General features: G+C 35.3%; 1 protein-coding gene across 2 annotated transcripts in view; it reads right to left on the bottom strand.

Annotated features, from left to right (window-relative positions):
- Positions 1 to 23273, bottom strand: part of LOC143055557 (interferon-gamma-inducible GTPase 10-like) — a 67144-nt gene that overhangs the window by 7536 nt on the left and 36335 nt on the right. The window contains exon 6 of one of the 2 annotated variants that reach the window (XM_076228711.1): positions 16555 to 16695. In XM_076228711.1, the coding sequence (XP_076084826.1) occupies positions 16555 to 16695 (141 nt within the window). The remainder of the gene's footprint in view (positions 1 to 16554; positions 16696 to 23273) is intronic. The other variant, XM_076228712.1, reaches the window with a different exon arrangement.

The raw sequence follows: 23273 nt of genomic DNA, 5'->3' as shown, positions 1-23273 counted from the left end.
ACGGGGCATATGTAGCATCGGCTGTACAACTGCCTCCTCGGTGTGAAGTACTGGTGTCTAAAACCATCACAGAGCCTGTTCTACAATTCAAAGAAAAAGTTAGAACGGTAGATAAACATAAAGGAATATTGGTTACGAATCAGGAGAAGAACTTATCACATTGCTACCAGTGTAGCAAAGTCTTTAAGAAGTCGGTTTATCGCAGACGTCATATGAGAAGGTTACACAGGAATAATGACGTTAAAATTATTGAGCTACCAAGGGAACATGACGTTTACTCTAAAGACGGAGATGTGAACCGAGAAAAAGTCTCAGAAAATAACAGCTCCGAAAACGAAGATAATGTTATCAAAAGAGCCTGACACAAATATTAAGACTTCCGATCAAGTGTGTCTTAGCAAAAGAAAGACAACACGACAAGAGAAAACTGTGTCTCCAAAGCAGAAAGAGTTATTGAAGTACAGAAAATACATAAAGTCTGTTAGAAGTATGTTAAATAGAAATGAGGTTGAAAAGAAAATTCGGAAAGAATTTCAATCTCTGGTTGAAATTAAATCGGTTATTGTGGATAGCAATTGTTTAATTTTTTTTTTATAAAATATTAATGTAATTTTTATTGTAAGTGTTGAGGTGTATTGAGCGTCACTGATGAGTCTTATGTAGACGAAACGCGCGTCTGGCGTACTAAATTATAATCCTGGTACCTTTGATAACTATTTACACCACTGGGTCGATGCCACTGCTGGTGGACGTTTCGTCCCCGAGGGTATCACCAGCCCAGTAGTCAACACTTCGGTGTTGACATGAATATCAATAATGTGGTCATTTTTACAAATTTCCTGTTAACAAAACTTTGAATTTTTCGAAAACTAAGGATTTTCTTATCCCAGGCATAGATTACCTTAGCCGTATTTGGCACAACTTTTTGGAATTTTGGATCCTCAATGCTCTTCAACTTTTTACTTGTTTGGCTTAATAAATATTTTGATATGAGCGTCACTGATGAGTCTTATGTAGACGAAACGCGCGTCTGGCGTACTAAATTATAATCCTGGTACCTTTGATAACTATTTTCACCACTGGGTCGATGCCACTGCTGGTGGACGTTTCGTCCCTGAGGGTATCACCAGCCCAGTAGTGAACACTTCGGTGTTGACATGAATATCAATAATGTGGTCATTTTTACAAATTTCCTGTTAACAAAACTTTGAATTTTACGAAAATTAAGGATTTTCTTATTCCAGGCATAGATTACCTTAGCCGTATTTGGCACAACTTTTTGGAATTTTGGATCCTCAATGCTCTTCAACTTTTTACTTGTTTGGCTTAATAAATATTTTGATGTGAGCGTCACTGATGAGTCTTATGTAGATGAAACGCGCGTCTGGCGTACTAAATTATAATCCTGGTACCTTTGATAACTATTTACACCACTGGGTCGATGCCACTGCTGGTGGACGTTTCGTCCCCGAGAGTATCACCAGCCCAGTAGTCAACACTTCGGTGTTGACATGAATATCAATAATGTGGTCATTTTTACAAATTTCCTGTTAACAAAACTTTAAATTTTTCGAAAACTAAGGATTTTCTTATCCCAGGCATAGATTACCTTAGACGTATTTGGCACAACTTTTGGGAATTTTGGATCCTCAATGCTCTTCAACTTTTTACTTGTTTGGCTTAATAAATATTTTGATATGAGCGTCACTGATGAGTCTTATGTAGACGAAACGCGCGTCTGGCGTACTAAATTATAATCCTGGTACATTTGATAACTATTTACACCACTGGGTCGATGCCACTGCTGGTGGACGTTTCGTCCCCGAGGGTATCACCAGCCCAGTAGTCAACACTTCGGTGTTGACATGAATATCAATAATGTGGTCATTTTTACAAATTTCCTGTTAACAAAACTTTGAATTTTTCGAAAACTAAGGATTTTCTTATCCCAGGCATAGATTACCTTAGCGTATTTGGCACAACTTTTTGGAATTTTGGAGCCTCAATGCTCTTCAACTTTTTACTTGTTTGGCTTAATAAATATTTTGATATGAGCGTCACTGATGAGTCTTATGTAGATGAAACGAGCGTCTGGCGTACTAAATTATAATCCTGGTACCTTTGATAACTATTTACACCACTGGGTCGATGCCACTGCTGGTGGACGTTTCGTCCCCGAGGGTATCACCAGCCCAGTAGTCAACACTTCGGTGTTGACATGAATATCAATAATGTGGTCATTTTTACAAATTTCCTGTTAACAAAACTTTGAATTTTTCGAAAACTAAGGATTGTCTTATCCCAGGCATAGATTACCTTAGACGTATTTGGCACAACTTTTTGGAATTTTGGATCCTCAATGCTCTTCAACTTTTTACTTGTTTGGCTTAATAAATATTTTGATATGAGCGTCACTGATGAGTCTTATGTAGACGAAACGCGCGTCTGGCGTACTAAATTATAATCCTGGTACCTTTGATAACTATTTACACCACTGGGTCGATGCCACTGCTGGTGGACGTTTCGTCCCCGAGGGTATCACCAGCCCAGTAGTCAACACTTCGGTGTTGACATGAATATCAATAATGTGGTCATTTTTACAAATTTCCTGTTAACAAAACTTTGAATTTTTCGAAAACTAAGGATTTTCTTATCCCAGGCATAGATTACCTTAGACGTATTTGGCACAACTTTTGGGAATTTTGGATCCTCATGCTCTTCAACTTTTTACTTGTTTGGCTTAATAAATATTTTGATATGAGCGTCACTGATGAGTCTTGTGTAGACGAAACGCGCGTCTGGCGTACTAAATTATAATCCTGGTACCTTTGATAACTATTTACACCACTGGGTCGATGCCACTGCTGGTGGACGTTTCGTCCCCGAGGGTATCACCAGCCCAGTAGTCAACACTTCGGTGTTGACATGAATATCAATAATGTGGTCATTTTTACAAATTTCCTGTTAACAAAACTTTGAATTTTTCGAAAACTAAGGATTGTCTTATCCCAGGCATAGATTACCTTAGACGTATTTGGCACAACTTTTTGGAATTTTGGATCCTCAATGCTCTTCAACTTTTTACTTGTTTGGCTTAATAAATATTTTGATATGAGCGTCACTGATGAGTCTTATGTAGACGAAACGCGCGTCTGGCGTACTAAATTATAATCCTGGTACCTTTGATAACTATTTACACCACTGGGTCGATGCCACTGCTGGTGGACGTTTCGTCCCCGAGGGTATCACCAGCCCAGTAGTCAACACTTCGGTGTTGGCATGAATATCAATAATGTGGTCATTTTTACAAATTTCCTGTTAACAAAACTTTGAATTTTTCGAAAACTAAGGATTTTCTTATCCCAGGCATAGATTACCTTAGCCGTATTTGGCACAACTTTTTGGAATTTTGGAGCCTCAATGCTCTTCAACTTTTTACTTGTTTGGCTTAATAAATATTTTGATATGAGCGTCACTGATGAGTCTTATGTAGATGAAACGCGCGTCTGGCGTACTAAATTATAATCCTGGTACCTTTGATAACTATTTTCACCACTGGGTCGATGCCACTGCTGGTGGACGTTTCGTCCCCGAGGGTATCACCAGCCCAGTAGTTAACACTTCGGTGTTGACATGAATATCAATAATGTGGTCATTTTTACAAATTTCCTTTTAACAAAACTTTGAATTTTTCGAAAACTAAGGATTTGCTTATCCCAGGCATAGATTACCTTAGACGTATTTGGCACAACTTTTGGGAATTTTGGATCCTCATGCTCTTCAACTTTTTACTTGTTTGGCTTTATAAATATTTTGATATGAGCGTCACTGATGAGTCTTATGTAGACGAAACGCGCGTCTGGCGTACTAAATTATAATCCTGGTACCTTTGATAACTATTTACACCACTGGGTCGATGCCACTGCTGGTGGACGTTTCGTCCCCGAGGGTATCACCAGCCCAGTAGTCAACACTTCGGTGTTGACATGAATATCAATAATGTGGTCATTTTTACAAATTTCCTTTTTACAAAACTTTGAATTTTTCGAAAACTAAGGATTTGCTTATCCCAGGCATAGATTACCTTAGACGTATTTGGCACAACTTTTGGGAATTTTGGATCCTCATGCTCTTCAACTTTTTACTTGTTTGGCTTAATAAATATTTTGATATGAGCGTCACTGATGAGTCTTATGTAGACGAAACGCGCGTCTGGCGTACTAAATTATAATCCTGGTACCTTTGATAACTATTTACACCACTGGGTCGATGCCACTGCTGGTGGACGTTTCGTCCCCGAGGGTATCACCAGCCCAGTAGTCAACACTTAGGTGTTGACATGAATATCAATAATGTGGTCATTTTTACAAATTTCCTGTTAACAAAACTTTGAATTTTTCGACAACTAAGGATTTTCTTATCCCAGGCATAGATTACCTTAGCCGTATTTGGCACAACTTTTTAGAATTTTTGATCCTCAATGCTCTTCAACTTTTTACTTGTTTGGCTTAATAAATATTTTGATATGAGCGTCACTGATGAGTCTTATGTAGATGAAACGCGCGTCTGGCGTACTAAATTATAATCCTGGTACCTTTGATAACTATTTACACCACTGGGTCGATGCCACTGCTGGTGGACGTTTCGTCCCCGAGGGTATCACCAGCCCAGTAGTCAACACTTCGGTGTTGACATGAATACCAATAATGTGGTCATTTTTACAAATTTCCTGTTAACAAAACTTTGAATTTTTCGAAAACTAAGGATTTTCTTATCCCAGGCATAGATTACCTTAGCCGTATATGGCACAACTTTTTGGAATTTTGGATCCTCAATGCTCTTCAACTTTTTACTTGTTTGGCTTAATAAATATTTTGATATGAGCGTCACTGATGAGTCTTATGTAGACGAAACGCGCGTCTGGCGTACTAAATTATAATCCTGGTACCTTTGATAACTATTGAAATACACTCAACACAAAAAAAAATATATCAATGTGAGTCCGTCGGATGGGGACGTTAAATCCGGGGCCCCATGTACAGGGACATGTCACACCCTGTGCATGTAAAAGACCCCTTCTACAGATTTCGTTAAGAGTAGGCTCCTTGGGGCCGCTGCAGAGGCAAAATTTGTTAGAGACCTTTTAAACGTATTCTTTGGCAGTTGCTTTGTGTTTATACAACTAGGAAAAAAATGTATGTTAGTCATGCGAGGACGCATGAAATAGAAGGCATGGGTAAGGTGACAAAAATGCAGTTTAGGCATAAGACAATATTTGTAATTTTTCGTTGAATTGTAATCCATGATTAATTACCCATTTGAACAATACGTTAACGAAAACTACATATAAAATCATCCTTTTATCCTCGGTTGTTACGAGACCCGTTAATTGTTGCTAGGGTGCTCTCTTCGAGGTCCGCGCTCTTGGTAAATAAAGACACTGATTTATAGTGCGAGTTCGCTCATTTATTAATTGGCCGTCGACGGATGAACATCGGAAAGTGAATACAAGCAAAAAAAGAAGTTTAAAAGGAAAGTTTGTAAACCTAGTTTGAGCTGAAGGCTTATGGTTTTGAAGCACGCGGTTTTTAAAGTCTTTACTATTGTTGCAAGCTACCGGGTTGTTCCGATACTGTAATTTCCCTCGGGAATGGTCGCAGTCCCTCGACCAGGTGGTTTGTAAGAGTCTGGTGACTTTGGTGCTTCGGAGACTTAAGTATTACAATTGTTAGAAGCTACCGGGTTGTTCCCACACTGTAATTTCCCTCGGGAATGGTCGCAGTCCCTCGAACAGGTAGCTATATATAGTTTGTAATAGTCTGGTGACTTAGGTGCTCCGGAGACTTGGTGCTTCAAAACTAGTTGTCTCAGGAACTAAGTGCATCAGAGACTAGTCTTTTCAGCACTAGGTGTCTTCGAGATTGGGCGTTAATTATAATATAATTGTTTGTCAAATCAGTTGGGACCTCGGAGTCAGTGAAAGGATCAAGGATAAATTGAGGTTCTAGTTTTCAGACTACTTTTTGATACAAAGTTATTTGTGTAAATAGTGTTATTTCTTTATTAAGTTTCAAAGTTGGTCTTGTAGTTTTAAGTAAAGCCTCCAAGTTGTAGTTAGGTTTTTGAGTTAATTAAAAGATTGATATTGGAGTATCTCAGATTCTGTGAAAACGGATACGAACATATAGTTCATAAGCCAAACACGTTACACATTCAAATACATGAGCTATCACATAGCCCGGATATAAAGTCGGTTCCAAACCGTTACCGGTCATAACACCAAATCGTACATCGTAAAATAGCAATTTTTATTGAAATTATTTTATTTTTTTTACATTTTTCTTCAGAAATTATAATATGTTTATGCTTTAAAGGGAAATTAAGGTCCTTTGTGCTCTTATCAAACTTCTTTGAGGTCCTTAGTGCTCCTTTGTGCTGCTTTGTGCACAAAGGAGGTCCTTTGCGGAGTTTCTAGATACCGTTTATTTGGCTTCTGAGTAATGAAGATAAAAAATGTTTTATTATATCATATTTGTACTTTGCAAAACAAACTGAATGGAAATTATTTTAAACGAGTCACTTAATTAATGCATACTATATATTAAAACTGCATTGAATATGCACTATTTTGTAATAAAATCTAAAGGAACCACAAGACATACAGAGAAGAGTCTGACGCTCAAGCAAGAAGCTAATATTTCTGTACGCAGTGGTCGAAGGGCTGGTTTCTCAGTGCTATAGAACCAGACAATTAAAAAAAAAGCTCGTCCAAAAAGAACACTGAATTGCTGCCAAGTGCCCGATTTAACAATTCATGCTCAGTCAAGAAATGTTGTGAAAAAAATGCATATCAAAAACTACACAAAGTGTTTTGAGATCTCAACGAGCAAAATACCACAATATCCCAACTCATTTTTCGTAAAAACAGTATTCGAATGGAACAACCTTGAAGAAACTATAGTGCGTACACCGAGCGTTGACAGTCGTTTAAGCTAGGTTCACACTGCCGATCAGACCAACTCGATCAACCTCGATCAAGACAAATTAAGCGATCGGGACACTGGTCTGTCTCAATCGACATGAATGTTCGGGGTGGTCTACCTTGGTCGTCATCGATCTGACTTTCTACCCGAGAGTTGTTGACATGTCAAAAACATTCGAGTAAGGATCGAAAAACCAGTCACTCGAGAAGAGATCGAGAATTCGACGAGTATCGGTCGAATTGATCGGAAAAGGATCGTGTAACGATCGAGCTTGGTCGGAATACAAATAGTTTACCGATCAGTACTCGATCATTTCGATCTTTGCTCGACTGATATCCGATGATTTCCCGATCAACGCCAACCTTTACGATATGAGGTCAAGATTAACTCGACTAATGCCCGATCGCTTCATGATCACTGCGACTTCTATATTTTTTTTCATCCCAGACTGACTCGACCAGTACCCGATTGCTATGCGACCACAGTCGACCACCCTTCGATCTCTATTCGGCCATACACGAGTTTACATGACTACTACACAATTCTCTAAAAATGTGTGCAGCTCTAATTTACTCTCATAACTTTGTTTCTGCAAAAATATATTGTCATTACTTATTTATTAACTGTACACAAATTTCTCCATGTACAGTACGCGTCTGTACGTTTCCATAGAGGTGTAAAATTTAAAAGAGAAAACACAGAGACCAAAGGAACAATCAAACTCAAAGGTCAAACCGACACAGCCATAGCGAAAACACGAAAGCCGACGAGAAGACAAGCAGAATTCTACATACATGTAACACAACATAGAAAACTAAAAACTTATCAACACGAAACCAAATAAAACCTGGGATGATCTCATGCAGGTGTTTCGGAAGGGAAGTAGATTCTGCATTTTAGCCCCACAGAATTTTTCAAATTTGAGAATAATTGTGCATTAAAATTTATTATTAGACAGCTGATGACTAATTTAGCCTTCAAAGTTAGTTTTTAAGAACATCAATAATGTATTTAAGCTGTTTAATGGGCTATTTTTGTTTGACTGTCCGTATTTCCCGTATGTCCAGAATTTTTTGCAGTATAGAAATAAGAAGATGTGGTATAATTGTCAATGAGACAACTCTCCGAAGGACACCAAATTACACAGAAATTAACAACTATATGTCACCGTACGGTCGAATGTTTCATACAATTTTTGACACAATTTCATTTAAAAAAATGAGACGAAAGACAATTACTTTTTATTTGAATTCGTGATAGATACATGTATATGTAAACAGTTTCAGAAAAGGTGTCCTCCAGGGGATTGAAATTTGATTTTTGGTCAAATTTTGGGAAACTATGTGACATCTTTACCCCCATTTTGCAATATAACTAGTAAAAAAGGCAGGTTGTTGCCACGGATACACCAAAAAAACACATCTTGAACCATTCAACTACTGGTATCAGATCTATAGAAAAAAATACTGATTACATACATATGCACATATGACACAAACAGTAGGCTTAATTTGTGAGAACGCAAGGGAAAGGGGGTGGTAATATTTATGTATATTGCTATCTTACATCAGTTCTAATCCAGTGACTAACTCATTTTGAAGAAAAGAGCCGTAAAACTCCCATAACAAATCAGCGTCTTACTTTACTTTCAGGAAGTTTTTATAACCATTGGGTCCTCTTCGTTCAGCTCCTGCAAGTCTCTCATACTTTTGATTGTGCCATTTGATTAGGGAATTTCCGTTTTAAATTTTCCTCGTAGTTTATAACAATTTCTACTCCCACACAGTGGTCGCCTTGTCATCACTGCATCATCTTGATTTTTCTGCACCCTTTGCTGTCCACTCGATTTTCTTCGTTTTCTACGCTCTCTTCAAGCTCCACCACAGCTATTAATCTGTCTATCTGAGCTCTAACCATCTTGCTAAACAATCCAACTGCTTTATTCCCATGTAGATATTTTACATGTATAATTTTACTCAGACCTTCTGTAAACTACTGAATCTAACCAAATAAACAGGGAACGTGTCCATTTGACACAGCTAATGACCCAGCTTACATATAAAGTTATAAAGAGTCATTACTCAAGAACGGTAAAAGTGACACCACGAAAATTCGCACTTGATCTGTGTTTGAGAGCGGAAACTAATTGATGGGACGTACGAATACGTATTTAAGGACGGACAAGGGTAACACTTTTATGCCTCCTTCCGCTGCAGCGGGTGATATAAAAAAAAACATGTTTTTATACTGAAATTGTACAAACCCGACCAATAACCGACTATCTCTACGACCCCTATACGATCAAGTTGATCTGGTCTGGTCGAGATCTTACTGAGATCGAGTATAGTTGATTTGGTCTAGCTAGTCGTGTAAAGATCGTGTAGAGATCGTGAATTCGTCGGAATCATCGAATATGTATTCAATTAGTGGTCTGGTTTGAGTTGTGATAGAGTCGTTAAGGAGTCGTGAATGATCGGGTTAAGGTTGAGTACAGTCGGATAGCAGTCGGGTAGGAGTCGTAAAAAGGCCCGATCAAAAATTTGGTCACGCTTGGTCGTGGAAATTTGGACTATCGGGATCATCGAGTTGATCTAATCGGCAGTGTGAACCTAGCTTTAGAAACTGCCCTCGTGCATCGTCAATACATCGACGGCGCTCTCTCTATCGTTGTATTAATGCCGGTATTTATAATAACAACGTTTCCTACAGAAACAGATACAGATCTAGAATGATCATGGTACTAGATCGAAATATGTTAAGAAGTGTCCCCTCTGGATATTTTGTTAATGACCATGATCGTAAAACTATGAAACTGTTTATTTTTTACTACACGAGTCACCTACATAAAATTAACAATGAAAATTGGGAATGTGTCAAAAAGAAAATAACCCGACCATAGAGCAGACAACAGCCGAAGGAAGGCCAGCAATGGTTCTTCAATGCAGCGAGAAACTCCCGCATTCGGAGGAGTCGTTCAGCTGGCCCCATAACAAACATGTATACTAGTTAAGTGATAATGGACGTCATACTAATCTCAGAATTATACACTTACTTACTTACTTACTTACTTACTTACTTAATCCACTTCGTCCCAAAGGGGGATATAGGGCGACTACAGTTACGAATTATACACAAGACACTAAAATTAAAAAATCATTCAAAACTAAGAAAGGCCAGTGGCTCCTGACTTGGGACAGGAGCAAAAATGCGGCGGGGTTATAAACATTTTTTTCTGAAATCTCAACCCTCCCCTAATACACCCACTTTAACGCCCTATCCCTTTGACTTATCCGATAAAAGATCTCACCATCTCTCCATTTCCATGTCAGAGGCAAATATCTCCAATATGCTTACACTAATTTTATTTCTCCATGAAAAAATGGTAAAATGGTAGCCTGGGATTCTGGCTGACTGCTCGGGAGAAGAGCCAGGCTGAATACAGCATGGTTTGTCAATTGAGTTAGGATTGTATTGTTACGATTCAAATGCAAAGGATTTTTTTTATTTTATATGACATGTAAATTTTAAAAATCTAGCTTTATTCATAAACATTGTGAATCATTTCGGTTAATTACCGATCCGATCGACAAACTATTATATTTGGTAAGGTTGCCGGGCTATAAGGAGGTGTGGCACCGGGTGGGGTTCATATCGGGAATACTGGGCGTTAAGCAGCTGTTGAGATCGAGGGACTCGTGAATATTTTGGTCTTTTTGGTTGTATTTATTTACAGAACGGAAATCTGGTAGCGGCAATTTTTAAGCTTCTTGACCAGAAAAATTCAGTAGCCATGTATAATAATATATATATGTCAGCCCTTTCCTCTCCTGTCAGAATAAAATGGTCAGATAATAGGATTAATAGAAATCGTTTCTTACTAGTACCTGGGTTTTTCTAGTAGCGATGTGTCATTTATAGCCGACTGTATGGTATTAGGTTTTCTCATTGTTAAAGGCCGTAGGTTGCCTATATATACTTGCTTACATCGACTTTATTTGAACTTCGCTTTAGTGGATAGTTGTCTCATTGGTTTATTACCAAATCTCCTTATTGTATTTGACTGAATAATCCAGTCATTATATTCCACTATTTCATTAACCTCGCAATTAGGACAGATCGATAAAGTCCAGGGACTGGGCTAGTCGGGATGTATTTTTATATAGTTTCCGTTCTCGAACGAAAGTCCAAGTCAGTAAATAAAATAAAACTTGGATCCTATAAACATGCAATTTTGGTTTTGCCTTTTTTTAGACGCATTTGCTGTAATTAATTGATTAGAATTACTTAGGTATATATTCCATATGGAGGTGTTCCTACTTACAAGAGGCTTATACACCGAAGAAGAAATCGAGCGCCATCTGTCGTCATAATGATCGTTAGCATAACACAACGATAACATTTCACACATTGACAAATCACACATTGACAATTTACGAATCGACAAGTTACAAAACATCAATATACAAAATTGACAATTTACCAATCGGCAAGTTACAATCCATCAATATACAAGTTTACAATTTACAAATCGACATTTAACGAATCGAAAAGTTACAAAACTTGACAATTTACGAATCGACAATTTACGAATCGACAAATTATATATAAATATACTAAATGAATAAATGATTTGGAAAATACGTTAAAGGTATAAAAAGTCATGAGAATTCCGAATGTAATAAGGTTCTATCCGGGCACTCTGATTCTAAACCTTGGTTCCATCTGGGTTGTTTGGTTCTGAACCTTGGTTCTATCCGGGTTCTTTGGTTCGAAACCATGATAACTGGTTCAACACCCGGGTTGTTTGGTTATAGCAACCCGACTTCTTGGTTCCATCTGGGTTCTATTCTAGATTATTCTAATGTTCCCGTTGCACTTGGAGAAGATAACCACAAGTATCCGAATAAAAAGATAAAGTAGGTCAAAGACGCTAAAATTGTTATATAACATTAAACATGTTAAACATTTCAGGATCGACGGTAAAAGAAGCTGTAAGGTATTTATTTTCTCATTATAATAATTTTGATTAGGAAACTAGATAAAAATAAAGCATCGTTTAGGGGCGTTTTTCAATAAAAGCATAACTTTCAGACCTAAAAAAATGGAAATTCAACTTGTCTAAAATTTAATTTCAAGAATTATTTTGGATACCTCTATTATAGACCTGTTTGTAAACAAAAAGTGCAATCTTAAATACTCTTTAAAATTATATTTTTTTTATAATTTGTGTACTGTTTCGTAGGGGACTTTTTTGTAACAAAAACAAATATGTAACACATAAACAAACGACAATTCATGAATTACACTCTCCTGACTTAGGACAGGCACATACAAACAGAATGAGGCGGATTAAACATGCTAGCGGGATCGCCAACCTTCAACTTATGTGGCATGAGTGCCAAAGAAGAACTCTCTGCAAGAGACCAGATAACACAGAAATTAACAACTATATGCATGTCACCAAACGGCCTTCAAGAATGAGCAAATAGATATAGGAAGATGTGGTATGAGTTCCAATGAGACAACTCTCCATCCAAATAACAATTTATAAAAGTAAACCATTATAGGTCAATGTACGGCCTTCAACACGGAACCTTCGCTCACACCGACCTACAAGCTATAAAGGGACCCAAAATTACTAGTGTAAAGCCATTCAAACGGGAAAACCAACGGTCCAATCTATATAAAAAACGTGATATTTGAAACACGTATAAATTACATAAACAAACGACAACTAATGTACATCAGATTCCTGACTTAGGACAGGTGCAAACATTTGCAGCGGGATGAAACAATATTATAACATCACAACATAGAAAAACACACGATAAAACGAAATTGAAACGAGAGAAGAAACGGATAAATGTATAGGCTCCTGACTTGCGACAGGCACATGCATACTGAATAAGGCGGGATTGAACATGTTAGCGGGGTCTCCATCATCTCCTTTACCTGCGACAATGCTTATTTCCACATAAAAAAAAATATTGAAATTTGGTAGCGTCACTTTTACCGTTCATGAGTTATCATGTTCCTTTAAAAACATAGAAAATGCTGGAATTTTTCGTTTTCGTTCTTTTTTATAAGTTTGACTCAATCAAATGTTATGAACCTTATACGTAATGATTATTACCCCATAATACAGATCTTTTAAGTTCGATATTGGGTGGTGTTACTGTTCATGAGTTATTAGATATGAGAAGTTGGTACGAGTACTAATGATACAAATATCAACACGTAGCCTTAATATAGGAAAAATGCTAAATCTGTAGTTTCTGTTCTTTAACTTTAGTTTGCCTCAACCAAATGTTTTGAAATTTATACACAATGCTTATGGTCACAAAACAGTCAAAATTACATAAATGCTGTATCTATATGTGGAAGTTTACTTGTGGTTTTTTCACAAGCAGGCCCATAGACATATTGTACATTTATTTCAGTACACAGTTTATTTACTTCCTTTGGATTCTACTTCTATTAAAATTAACTTGCATATTTTTATTAGATTGCGGTGCAGTTTGATAATAGACAGTCACCAGCATAAAAAAGTGTTTCACTAGATTAAGCTCTTTGTCTAAGTGTACATTAAAGGTTCTTCACACTGAGTTCAGTTTATTGATATGCGTATACCTTCTGTGTGATTTTTAAGATGCTTAAACAGACTATCCATATCTACATGTCCATGAAATAAATTCCAAGGTAAAATGATTGAAACATTTTGAATTATCTATCACAACTGGCAGCACATGGTGCTACTGAAGCAGTAAATATTTTCTCTAATTTTTCACGGCAATTAAAAGATTTAGTTTTCATTTGATCAAAACATTCTTCAATTCAAAAATTGAGAATGGAAATGTGAAATGTGTTAAAGAGACAGTAACATGACAAAAGAGCAAAAAGCAGTCAAAGGTCACCAATGGGTTTTTTAACAAAGTGAGAAAATCCCTCGCCCGGCGGCGGACTTCAGATGGCCCCTAAACAAAATGTGTACTAGTTCAAACTCCAATACAAAAAACCGAACTTACAATTAAAAACATATCTAACAAAGATATGAGTGCAATCAGACAATTCTCCATATACTTCAAACAAAATATACAAGTTGTACAATGAGGGCAAAGGTCAAGATCACATAAAGTTTCTCGTGCCACAAGACTCACCATCTTATGACAATACATCTTCATGCTACATATTCAGAAGCAAGGTCAATTTAGAATTATACTTCTAGGTCAGGTTAATATACAAAGTAACACACTGTATCATGATGACACACCCAAAGTGCATAGGTCAAGAGTCAAAAAGTCTGGTAAAGAGTTCCATGTCAAAAAAACACAAAGCAGTCCTGCACGAAAGTTCATCACGGTACACGTAACAATGTCTCATGTCATGATGCACTACACATGCCAAATACAGAAAACATTGGCCAGGGACAGAAACAGAAGACATATATCTAAACTCAATGGAACAGTACTTGTATTGCAGGTCGACACTATATGCAAGTGCCTTTAACATAGAACATAAAGTCTCGCAACAATTCAAAGTTAAAACCGTCTTTCAAAAAAGTTTGAGCAGGATTCTTTGCAACGATGATCTTACCACTGTTAATTGAAAATCGGATCGTGCAGTTATGTCAATAAATTAAAACGGTAAGATAAGACATTAAACACTTAAAACTAGGGTTTATAACCATTAATGTCTAACCTCACCATGTGATAGCACTATGGTAAACTGATAGAAACACATGATGCAGTCATGAAATTGAATATTTGCAATAGTACGACAAGAACAATACAAGCCAGAGTTGGAAACAAATGAAAGTAATTATACAGTCATACGAATTTTTAATCACAATGAACAAATTAGGAACCGTAGTTTTCATTCAATGTATTCATTTAAAATGTACGCTCGCGTTAAACAATGGAAATTAACACTGTATATTTATATAAACGATCAATCTTGTAAAGAATAAATAAATAAATAAGCTTTATTTAGAGTCGGCAAGGTATATAAACATAGTCAAACCGACATAACAGACATTTTTAACAATACAACATTTATAACAATACAACACATAATATAATACACATGCAATAAATTTCACAGCACAAAAATGAAGCACTAAAAGAAGAATATAAGCATAAGCTAGTTATTAAAGCTAAAAGCATATAAGTGTAAACTAGGCATAAAAGATGGCAAAATGCATAGCATAAAAAATTTGAAAAATGGGGTATGATCTAGATGGTAAATAAATTTGCATAATATATAAACTAAAAGTCTGCACAAACTGTGCACTTACAGTCATTTTCATTCCATGTTTACAAAATTATGAATTGTTCGAACTTGTCGAAAAACAGAATTTTCTTATCCAGGCTTAGATTACCTTAGGCGTTTTTGACACAATTTTTTAGAAATTTGGGGTTCGCAATGCCTGTGTTCTAACTTTTTTATCTGAGCGTCACTGATTAGTTTTATGTAGACGAAACGCGCTTCTGGCGTATCAAATTTTTAGCCTGGTACCTAACTACATTGTATGTATGGTGAAAATTATCATCCAATTGTGAACTTTCCATTTCTAAGTAGCAACATTTCAGCAGCACCTGCATACGGGATATATATCTCCCAATTGATATGGTATTCCCGTGCTTGCATTTCCCATCATGATTTTCTTGATAGAGGGTTGCTGCTCACAAGGAAGCTATTTAACCAAGAGTTCCGAATGGTGAAGTTGAAATCATCCCTTCGTAAATTTTACGGACGCCATCACGAGTTGGTTGACCGTTATGGAATAATTGTTTTACAAATGATATCGGATATGTTCCTTACGTCGTAACTACAATCCCCTTCCCTTTAATGAATCTGACCTACCGAATTATACTATTTACCGGATTTGTTATCACTGAGCAACACGACAGGTTCCACATGTGGAGCAGGATCTGCTTACCCTTCCAGAGCACCTGAGATCACCCCTAGTTTTTGGTGGGGTTCGTGTTGTTTATTCTTTAGTTTTCTATGTTGTATCATGTGTACTATTGTTTGTCTGTTTGTCTTTTTCATTTTTAGCCATGGCGTTGTCAGTTTATTTTCAATTTATGAGCTTGTCTGTCCCTTTGGTATCTTTCGTCCCTCTTTTATCATAAACCATCGTTCATCAGAGAAATACATTTGCATGTTTTGTATACCAACTTTTTATCACTACGCAGTGCCCAATATCTACTATATATGACGGTTATACCTCGTAATATAAATCATTCTAATTCATAAACTGTGCTTATTCTATTCCTTAAATAACGGTCATGCTTATTTGTAACAATGACATTAAGGATATCAATTTTACAGCACAAGATGTGCCTTTCTATAGTTTATGTCTCTTCAGTGATGCACGAGACCAGAATATTTGAAAATCCAAAACGTGTTCAAAAATGGATGAGCTGATGAACATGTGAAACCAAAGCAAAGAAAACTGAAATCCAAACAAAAATCAACATAAAATGTTCGCTTGATATGCCTAGCATGCTTATAAAGCAAAATATTGTCAGATGTTTTAATTGCGCAAATTAGATATTATGTTATTTACCATCAGGATAAGCTTCTCTGTTGATTCCAGAGTCTGACTCCTCATTATCACCTGAACTGTCAAATACATCGTAATCTTCTTTTGGTTTGTTCACGTTCAACCTCAATAATGGATGTCTTTCTAAAAGTACAGGTGCCTGTGCTAAAATTATTATTTATACTGATGCAACACACATTTTGGTGATTTGTTTTACAAAGTCATGATTATCCTTTGTATAATTGCTATTAATTCTTACTATACTTTAGAAAAAAATCAATAACTGACTTACCTGCGGTAATAGAATATTCCAGATTATTGACGTCACACGAATGTCGGAAGTGAAATAAGATATTAATGTATGACTTGGTTTCCGAACTCTTGAATCATTACAATATGTTGCATTTCATTTTGCCGAGAATGCAAAATTAAAACCGAAATCAGGTCATAAGACAGTTGCAGGCACGAAGACATTCAAGTGTTAATACCAGGCGGTTTCAGACCAAACATTTCTCTCACAACAACGTTACATAAATTGTTAATGACTACCCATCACCTAATCAAAATGTTGTGGTAACACCACATCAATAAAATGTAATTTAACAACGCCATTTTTATGAGTACAATGTCAAATGTTTCCTATGTACTGAAATGCCACATGTGCCACTGAATCAACTACAAACATATTTCGCTTGTAAGGCATGCAGTTTAAACCGTATGGTTTCCAAAAAAAGACTATAATGAATGAGACAGTGGCCAAATGAGAAGAAAGAAAAAAATATAGAACTCAAAAACATGCCCAACAAAATTAACTGGTTTTTGTCATTCATGAAGCTATTGGTTTTAAGCATTATTATCTTTGACAATGACAAATCCATATATAGATAAGAGAAAAACTAGGGTTTCAATGCCAACCCAAAGATTTAAACAGTTATAGTGACGTCATTAATTTATCTTTCGAACTGTAAACTCTATCATAAAAAATGAAAAAAATAATAAAGAAATTAAAAAGGTCTTTCCTACCAATTTCACTTAAGAGAAGAAAATGTGGATAAAAACAATGTGTCCGATATTAAATGATAGCTTATCACACACAGATTTTGAAAATACAATGTTAAAGGTTTTTTTTTATATTAATTAAGGGAAATGATAAGATACTTCCGGTTCAATCAACTTCACTTCCTGTGTCAATTAAAAGCTTACTTTACGCTGATTTAAAAACAAATTCATATACGTTTGCTTGAAATAAGGAGATAAGATCCTACTTCCGGCTTAAAAAATAAAAAAAATGACCATTTTAAGGTCATATGTCTATTATTCTAATGCAAAAGATCCCATGTCGTAATCATGTTTCAATATGTATCTGCAGCAAAGGTCAAAATCTTGAACAAATGTACTTTTGACCTTGAACTTAATTCCAATGTCACGCAGCAAGGACCTCAAATCAGATGATCCTAAGTCTCCATTACGTACGGGAAATGAGTTGTATACCTAACCAATACAGCTCATTTTTTTTTATTGGGGAAAAAAATTCCTATCATATGTCAACGACCCTTTTCAACCAAAATACGTATGTAACGGCATGTCGCAAATAACAGTAGCCAAATTCAAAATTAAGAAACCTTACCTTGATGTTTAACCTTCATCCCATTTTTTTTTTCTTGGTGGACCAAGGACCTAAATTTTAATGACCCTAGGTCTCAATCTGACGATCAGTTTATTTCACAAATTAGTGAATTAATTTTGTCGTAATCATTTACGGTTGCGAAGAAGATACGCACACAAGAAAAACAGTGTTTTTTGGGATCCAGTTCGATATCATATGCGAAAAACTTTTCTGTTACATACTGCGAAACCACTATAAAAAAAATGTGGCGGAAGAAGATAAAAAATAATAATAAAAAAAAAATCGTTCAAAGATCAACTAACTTCTTATTTGTACATAAATTAGGCCGATAGCTTTCTTGTTGAAATTGATTTACATTGTCATTTAGGGGCCTTCTATAGCTGACCATGCGGTATGGGCTTTGCTCATTGTTGAGAAGACCGTTCGATGACCTATAGTTGTTAATTTCTGTGTCATGTTTGTCTGTTGTGGAGAGTTGTCTCATCGGCAATTAAACCACAACTTTTTTTTATGTTGTCAGAAAACAAAAACAAAATCTTATAAAGTAGAATCTTCAATTTGCTAAAGGATGCTTTGTCCAGACATAGTTTATTTATTGTAACCCTGTCATGTAATGTTGTAATTTTAATGTTATAATTAACACTGCCATTGAAACGGGAGGTTTGGCATGCCACAAAACCAGGTTCAACCCACCATTTTTTCATAAAATGCCCTGCACCAAGTCAGGAAAATGCCCATTGTTACATTATAGTTAGTTTCTCTATGTGTTACGTTTCGGTGTTGTGTTTCTGTTGTGTCGTAGTTCTCTTATATTTGACACGTTTAACCCAGTTTTAGTTTGTAACCCGTTTGTTTTTCCTCTATCGATTTATGAATTTTGAACTGCGGTATTCTACTGTTGCCTTTTTTTTATAGAAACTGTACTATAATTTTGAAATTTTTGATTTGGTAAAACGATCGAATTTATAACAAAAGGACTGGACATATTACTTATACCACCTCCCCCCAGCTTTGAGTTTGCTTCTGTTCCTCTCCCAACATTCCACACTATATCCACCTAAATTACGATTTCAAAGGAAGGCAATTTTATAATCTTGTTCTATTGTATACTTTCTCTTCAGTTTTAATGCTGTTTTTTAGGGGAGTAGAAGGGAGAGAGGGGGAAGGGGCGATAAAAATCCAAATACTTCTCTCATAGCGTAATTTTATTGGTAAATAGCTATATATATTTTTTCACCACAGCACGACGCATTCCGGGGTACATCAAATATCACACGTCTATTCCTCTGTCTGTCCTTCCGGACCCCCTGGTTAACTAGATTTTTCAAGTATACAATTCTTGCTAAATTTTTATAAAAAACTAGTATGTTCGAAAATTAGTGCCATCAACAGTTCCTTAAAAGAGTTATGCCATTTGGAAATATTAATTATATTGGAAATTGCATTTGTATTTGATGTCAATCCGTCATGTATATAATAAATTTGTAAAAAAAAAGTACAACATAAACAGCAGCGCAACGAGCGCATAATACTCCCGTCGTCTTATGAAAAACAAAAACATAATTAATCTTTTTTAAAATAACACGGGGGTTGTGCAGGAAGTCATGCTAAGTATATCCTGACTCTTATTTTTGCTCAATAGGAAGTTTATATATCACATCATGTTTTATATGATATCAAATTGAAGCTCAATATAAATTCAAGAACTGAAAAATGAATTAAAGAATCATCACGAAAAATTATATCTTCATATTAATTTAAGTAACAAGTATGTGAAGCTTCATACAGTAATTATAATACGTTTCTGAGAAATGGTGCGACATGTGAAAACCCCCTCTTTTTTCATAAACTCATTAACTCTACATCATTTTTCAGTCATCCCTAAAAAGCATACAGATCTTCAGAATAATACAACTCACATTTTAATATTAAAAATGAACACAAATACGGCCACTTTCATTTAAGACGGAAACTGTCTAAAATTTAACTAAAATGCTACAATTGTCAAGATTTCCGTAATTTAGCATGACTTAAGGTAGCACAATACAAAGATTGTTTTACTTCCAATCACTAACCTTTAAAATGCTGTAACTTTCTTGTGAATGCATACAAAATAATAAAATGAGGTATATATAGAGAGATAAAAGATTAAACTTTTAAATAAATGCAATATTTTTATTATGCAATAATTACGTAATCAATTATTATGTATTTAGTGGCAAAATCTCGGTCAGTTCACTTGAATGAATTTTGCTCTTTCATTTCTTTAGCTATACAGAACATTTTAATGAAATCTTAATCAACACATCATGGGCTTCAAAAGGGTGTCTCAAATTGTCCATATGGTATATCATTCATAAATCTTTAATTAGTGTAAACACCCTAACCACATAAAAGAAGATAATGTTTAATTAGGTGTAAAACTTGTTCTATACATTCTATCTGAAATCTGAGATACCCTTTTGTAGATAATGGCCATAGGAACAACATACAATAAAATCAATCCTCTAGGAGTACCTATGAGGAAACTAATTTCAATTGAAAGTGGAAATTTGAGGAAAAATATTTTAGACACAGTTAACATTATAATTGGTTACATAATTGTTGCATCATACTAACATTGCATTTATTTGAAAGAGTAATCTGTTAGCTATCCATAACTACCCTTTTTATAAATTTTCAAGCATTATTAAGAAAGTTAAAGCATTTTAAAACTTGGGAGTTGGAGTTATAAAATCTTTGTATTGTGATACCTTAATGATGCTGATATCCGATATATGTGTATTATATTATCAAAACAGCCCACATCTATGTATCAGAAGCATTCTACTTCCCAATAAATAACTAAAAATTTACATTTTAACAATTTTGTAAAACTGCGTTATTTTAGGACCAAAAAGGGGTCTTACTGGGCCTACTCCTTCTGATATTTATGCTGCAACATGTTTACGACGGACAGTTTTTCGGACATTTGTATACCATAATTACGTTCCATCAAAATTTTTACGGGCGTATGAAAATATTATTAGCTATTGCCTTGTATTAGATAAAATACGTTGCAACGTGGAGGAAATAGGAACTTTATCAAAGTTGTATCATTGTTAATATTAGCGGCATAAACTCATTCATTTAACATAAATAAATTGAATAAATTGTTCAATTAGGAAATTAATTACTTCGTGTACCTTAGTTTTCGGTATTAGTTTGAAATCATCATTGGTTTTCTGTGATGTAATGAAATGTCAGAAAATCGGATCCGGACCAAATCATGGATGATGAATGATAACAAAAATGAAAATTGACATGCATTGACATGCATTATATTAGTAACACCAAAAGGGTCAGTCGTCTTGAGATTGCTCACTATACGATACTTTGTTGAAGATCTCACAGAAAAAGTAAAGATTTTTATTTGACTGTTATTATATCCTGTTAGAATCAAATTCACTAATACTAATGATTTTGAACTTAGCAAGCGAAAAAAAACAGAAATTGAAGCATCGAAAATTCACATTTTGTTTCTTATTACGGAAAATTACACGCATTACGTCCCGCAAAAAGTGACGTTTGCGGGAATTCAAACGCATAACGTCGCGCCAAGAGTTAACTCCCTTGAAACTGTATCGGATGTCCCTAAGGGCATACGATACAGTTACAGGAGAAGTAATGGCGTTGCTAACGTAAATTGTTATTTTCGCGACGTCAAACTATGAATTATCGGGAAAAGATTCAGTTTTCGACTGATTTTTATCATTAAAACTTATTTAACATGAAAACAAGTTCATGGATCCCCCTTTTTTTTCCAATGCCATTTGGTTTGATTACGCGAGAAGATTATATGTGACAACTTTCATGAAAACGTAAATAGCGCAATTTTTTTCAACTTTGATAAATATACAGCAAAAAATGATGATTTTTTCTACATTCATGAACATTTGTGAAATATGAGATATTTCTGAATGAAAAATGTATATTTTTTTAAGGACACTTATAAAATACAGAAAATACAAATTATTTAACAAAAAAAAAACAATTGTGTTTACCTTTTTATAAAAAAAGTTATGTCTTATTTTTGAAAAAGAAAATACGGCCACAAATCCGAATTTTGAGCAAATATACAAAATGTCAACCTCCTTTTACTCAAAAAGTAGCTCATGAAGGTATATTTTTTATAACATATTTGATTTAATCAGGTAAAAAATAGTTTATATGGATTGTTTTTCAAAATGTAAATACGGGATCAAAACTGTATCGTATGCCCTTAAGGGGTCAATTGACAATTTTGGTCATATAATTTTTTTGTAGATCTAACTAAAAGTTTGCTAAACATCTTTGCTGTATACAGTACTAGTTTATCTTTATCTTCAATGATATTTACTTAAAATAACCAATTTAGTGGCAGCAACCAAGAAATAGGTTGTTCGGTTTGGCTGAACATTTCAGGGCTGATAGATGTTGATCTTTTGAAATTTGTTTACCCCATGTCAGATTTGCTCTAAATGCTGAAGCTTCTGATATATAACCAAGAACTGCATTTGACCCCTATGTCCTACTTTTACCCATGGCGGCCATGTTTGTTGATGGATCAAAACAAATTCGGATACAATTAAAAAAAAACAAGATTCCTGAACGAAAATTCATTTAAAATTAAGAAGTAGAAGGCACAATAGCTTCAGAGAAGATTTTTAAATGTTAGCAAACTTAAGCTTGATGAACAAGTTGTAAAAAATTGTCTTTAAAGGGCAATTACTCCGTAAGGGGTCAATTGATATTTTTGGGCATATGACCTTTTTCTTAGATCTAACTTTGCTGAACATAATGGATGTTCACAGTTTAATTTATCTATGAAAATATTCAAGATAATAACAAAAAACTGCAAAATTTCCTTAAAACCTCCAATTTAGTGACAGGAACACAACAATGGGTTGTTCGATCCTACTGAAAAATTCAGGGCTGGTAGATCTTCACCAGGTGCACATTTTTACCCCCCCCCCCCCCACCCCCCATGTCAGATTTGCCTCAAAAGCTATAGTTTTTTAGATGTAAGCAAAAAAAATGCATCTCACTTCTTTGTTCTATTTTTAATTATGATGGCCATGTTTGTCAATTAATCGTA

This window comes from Mytilus galloprovincialis, chromosome 12, assembly GCF_965363235.1.
Source record: "Mytilus galloprovincialis chromosome 12, xbMytGall1.hap1.1, whole genome shotgun sequence".
Lineage (NCBI taxonomy): Eukaryota > Metazoa > Mollusca > Bivalvia > Mytilida > Mytilidae > Mytilus > Mytilus galloprovincialis.
Note: the sequence above shows the minus strand (reverse complement) of the source record. Positions and strands in the feature narration are given on the sequence as shown.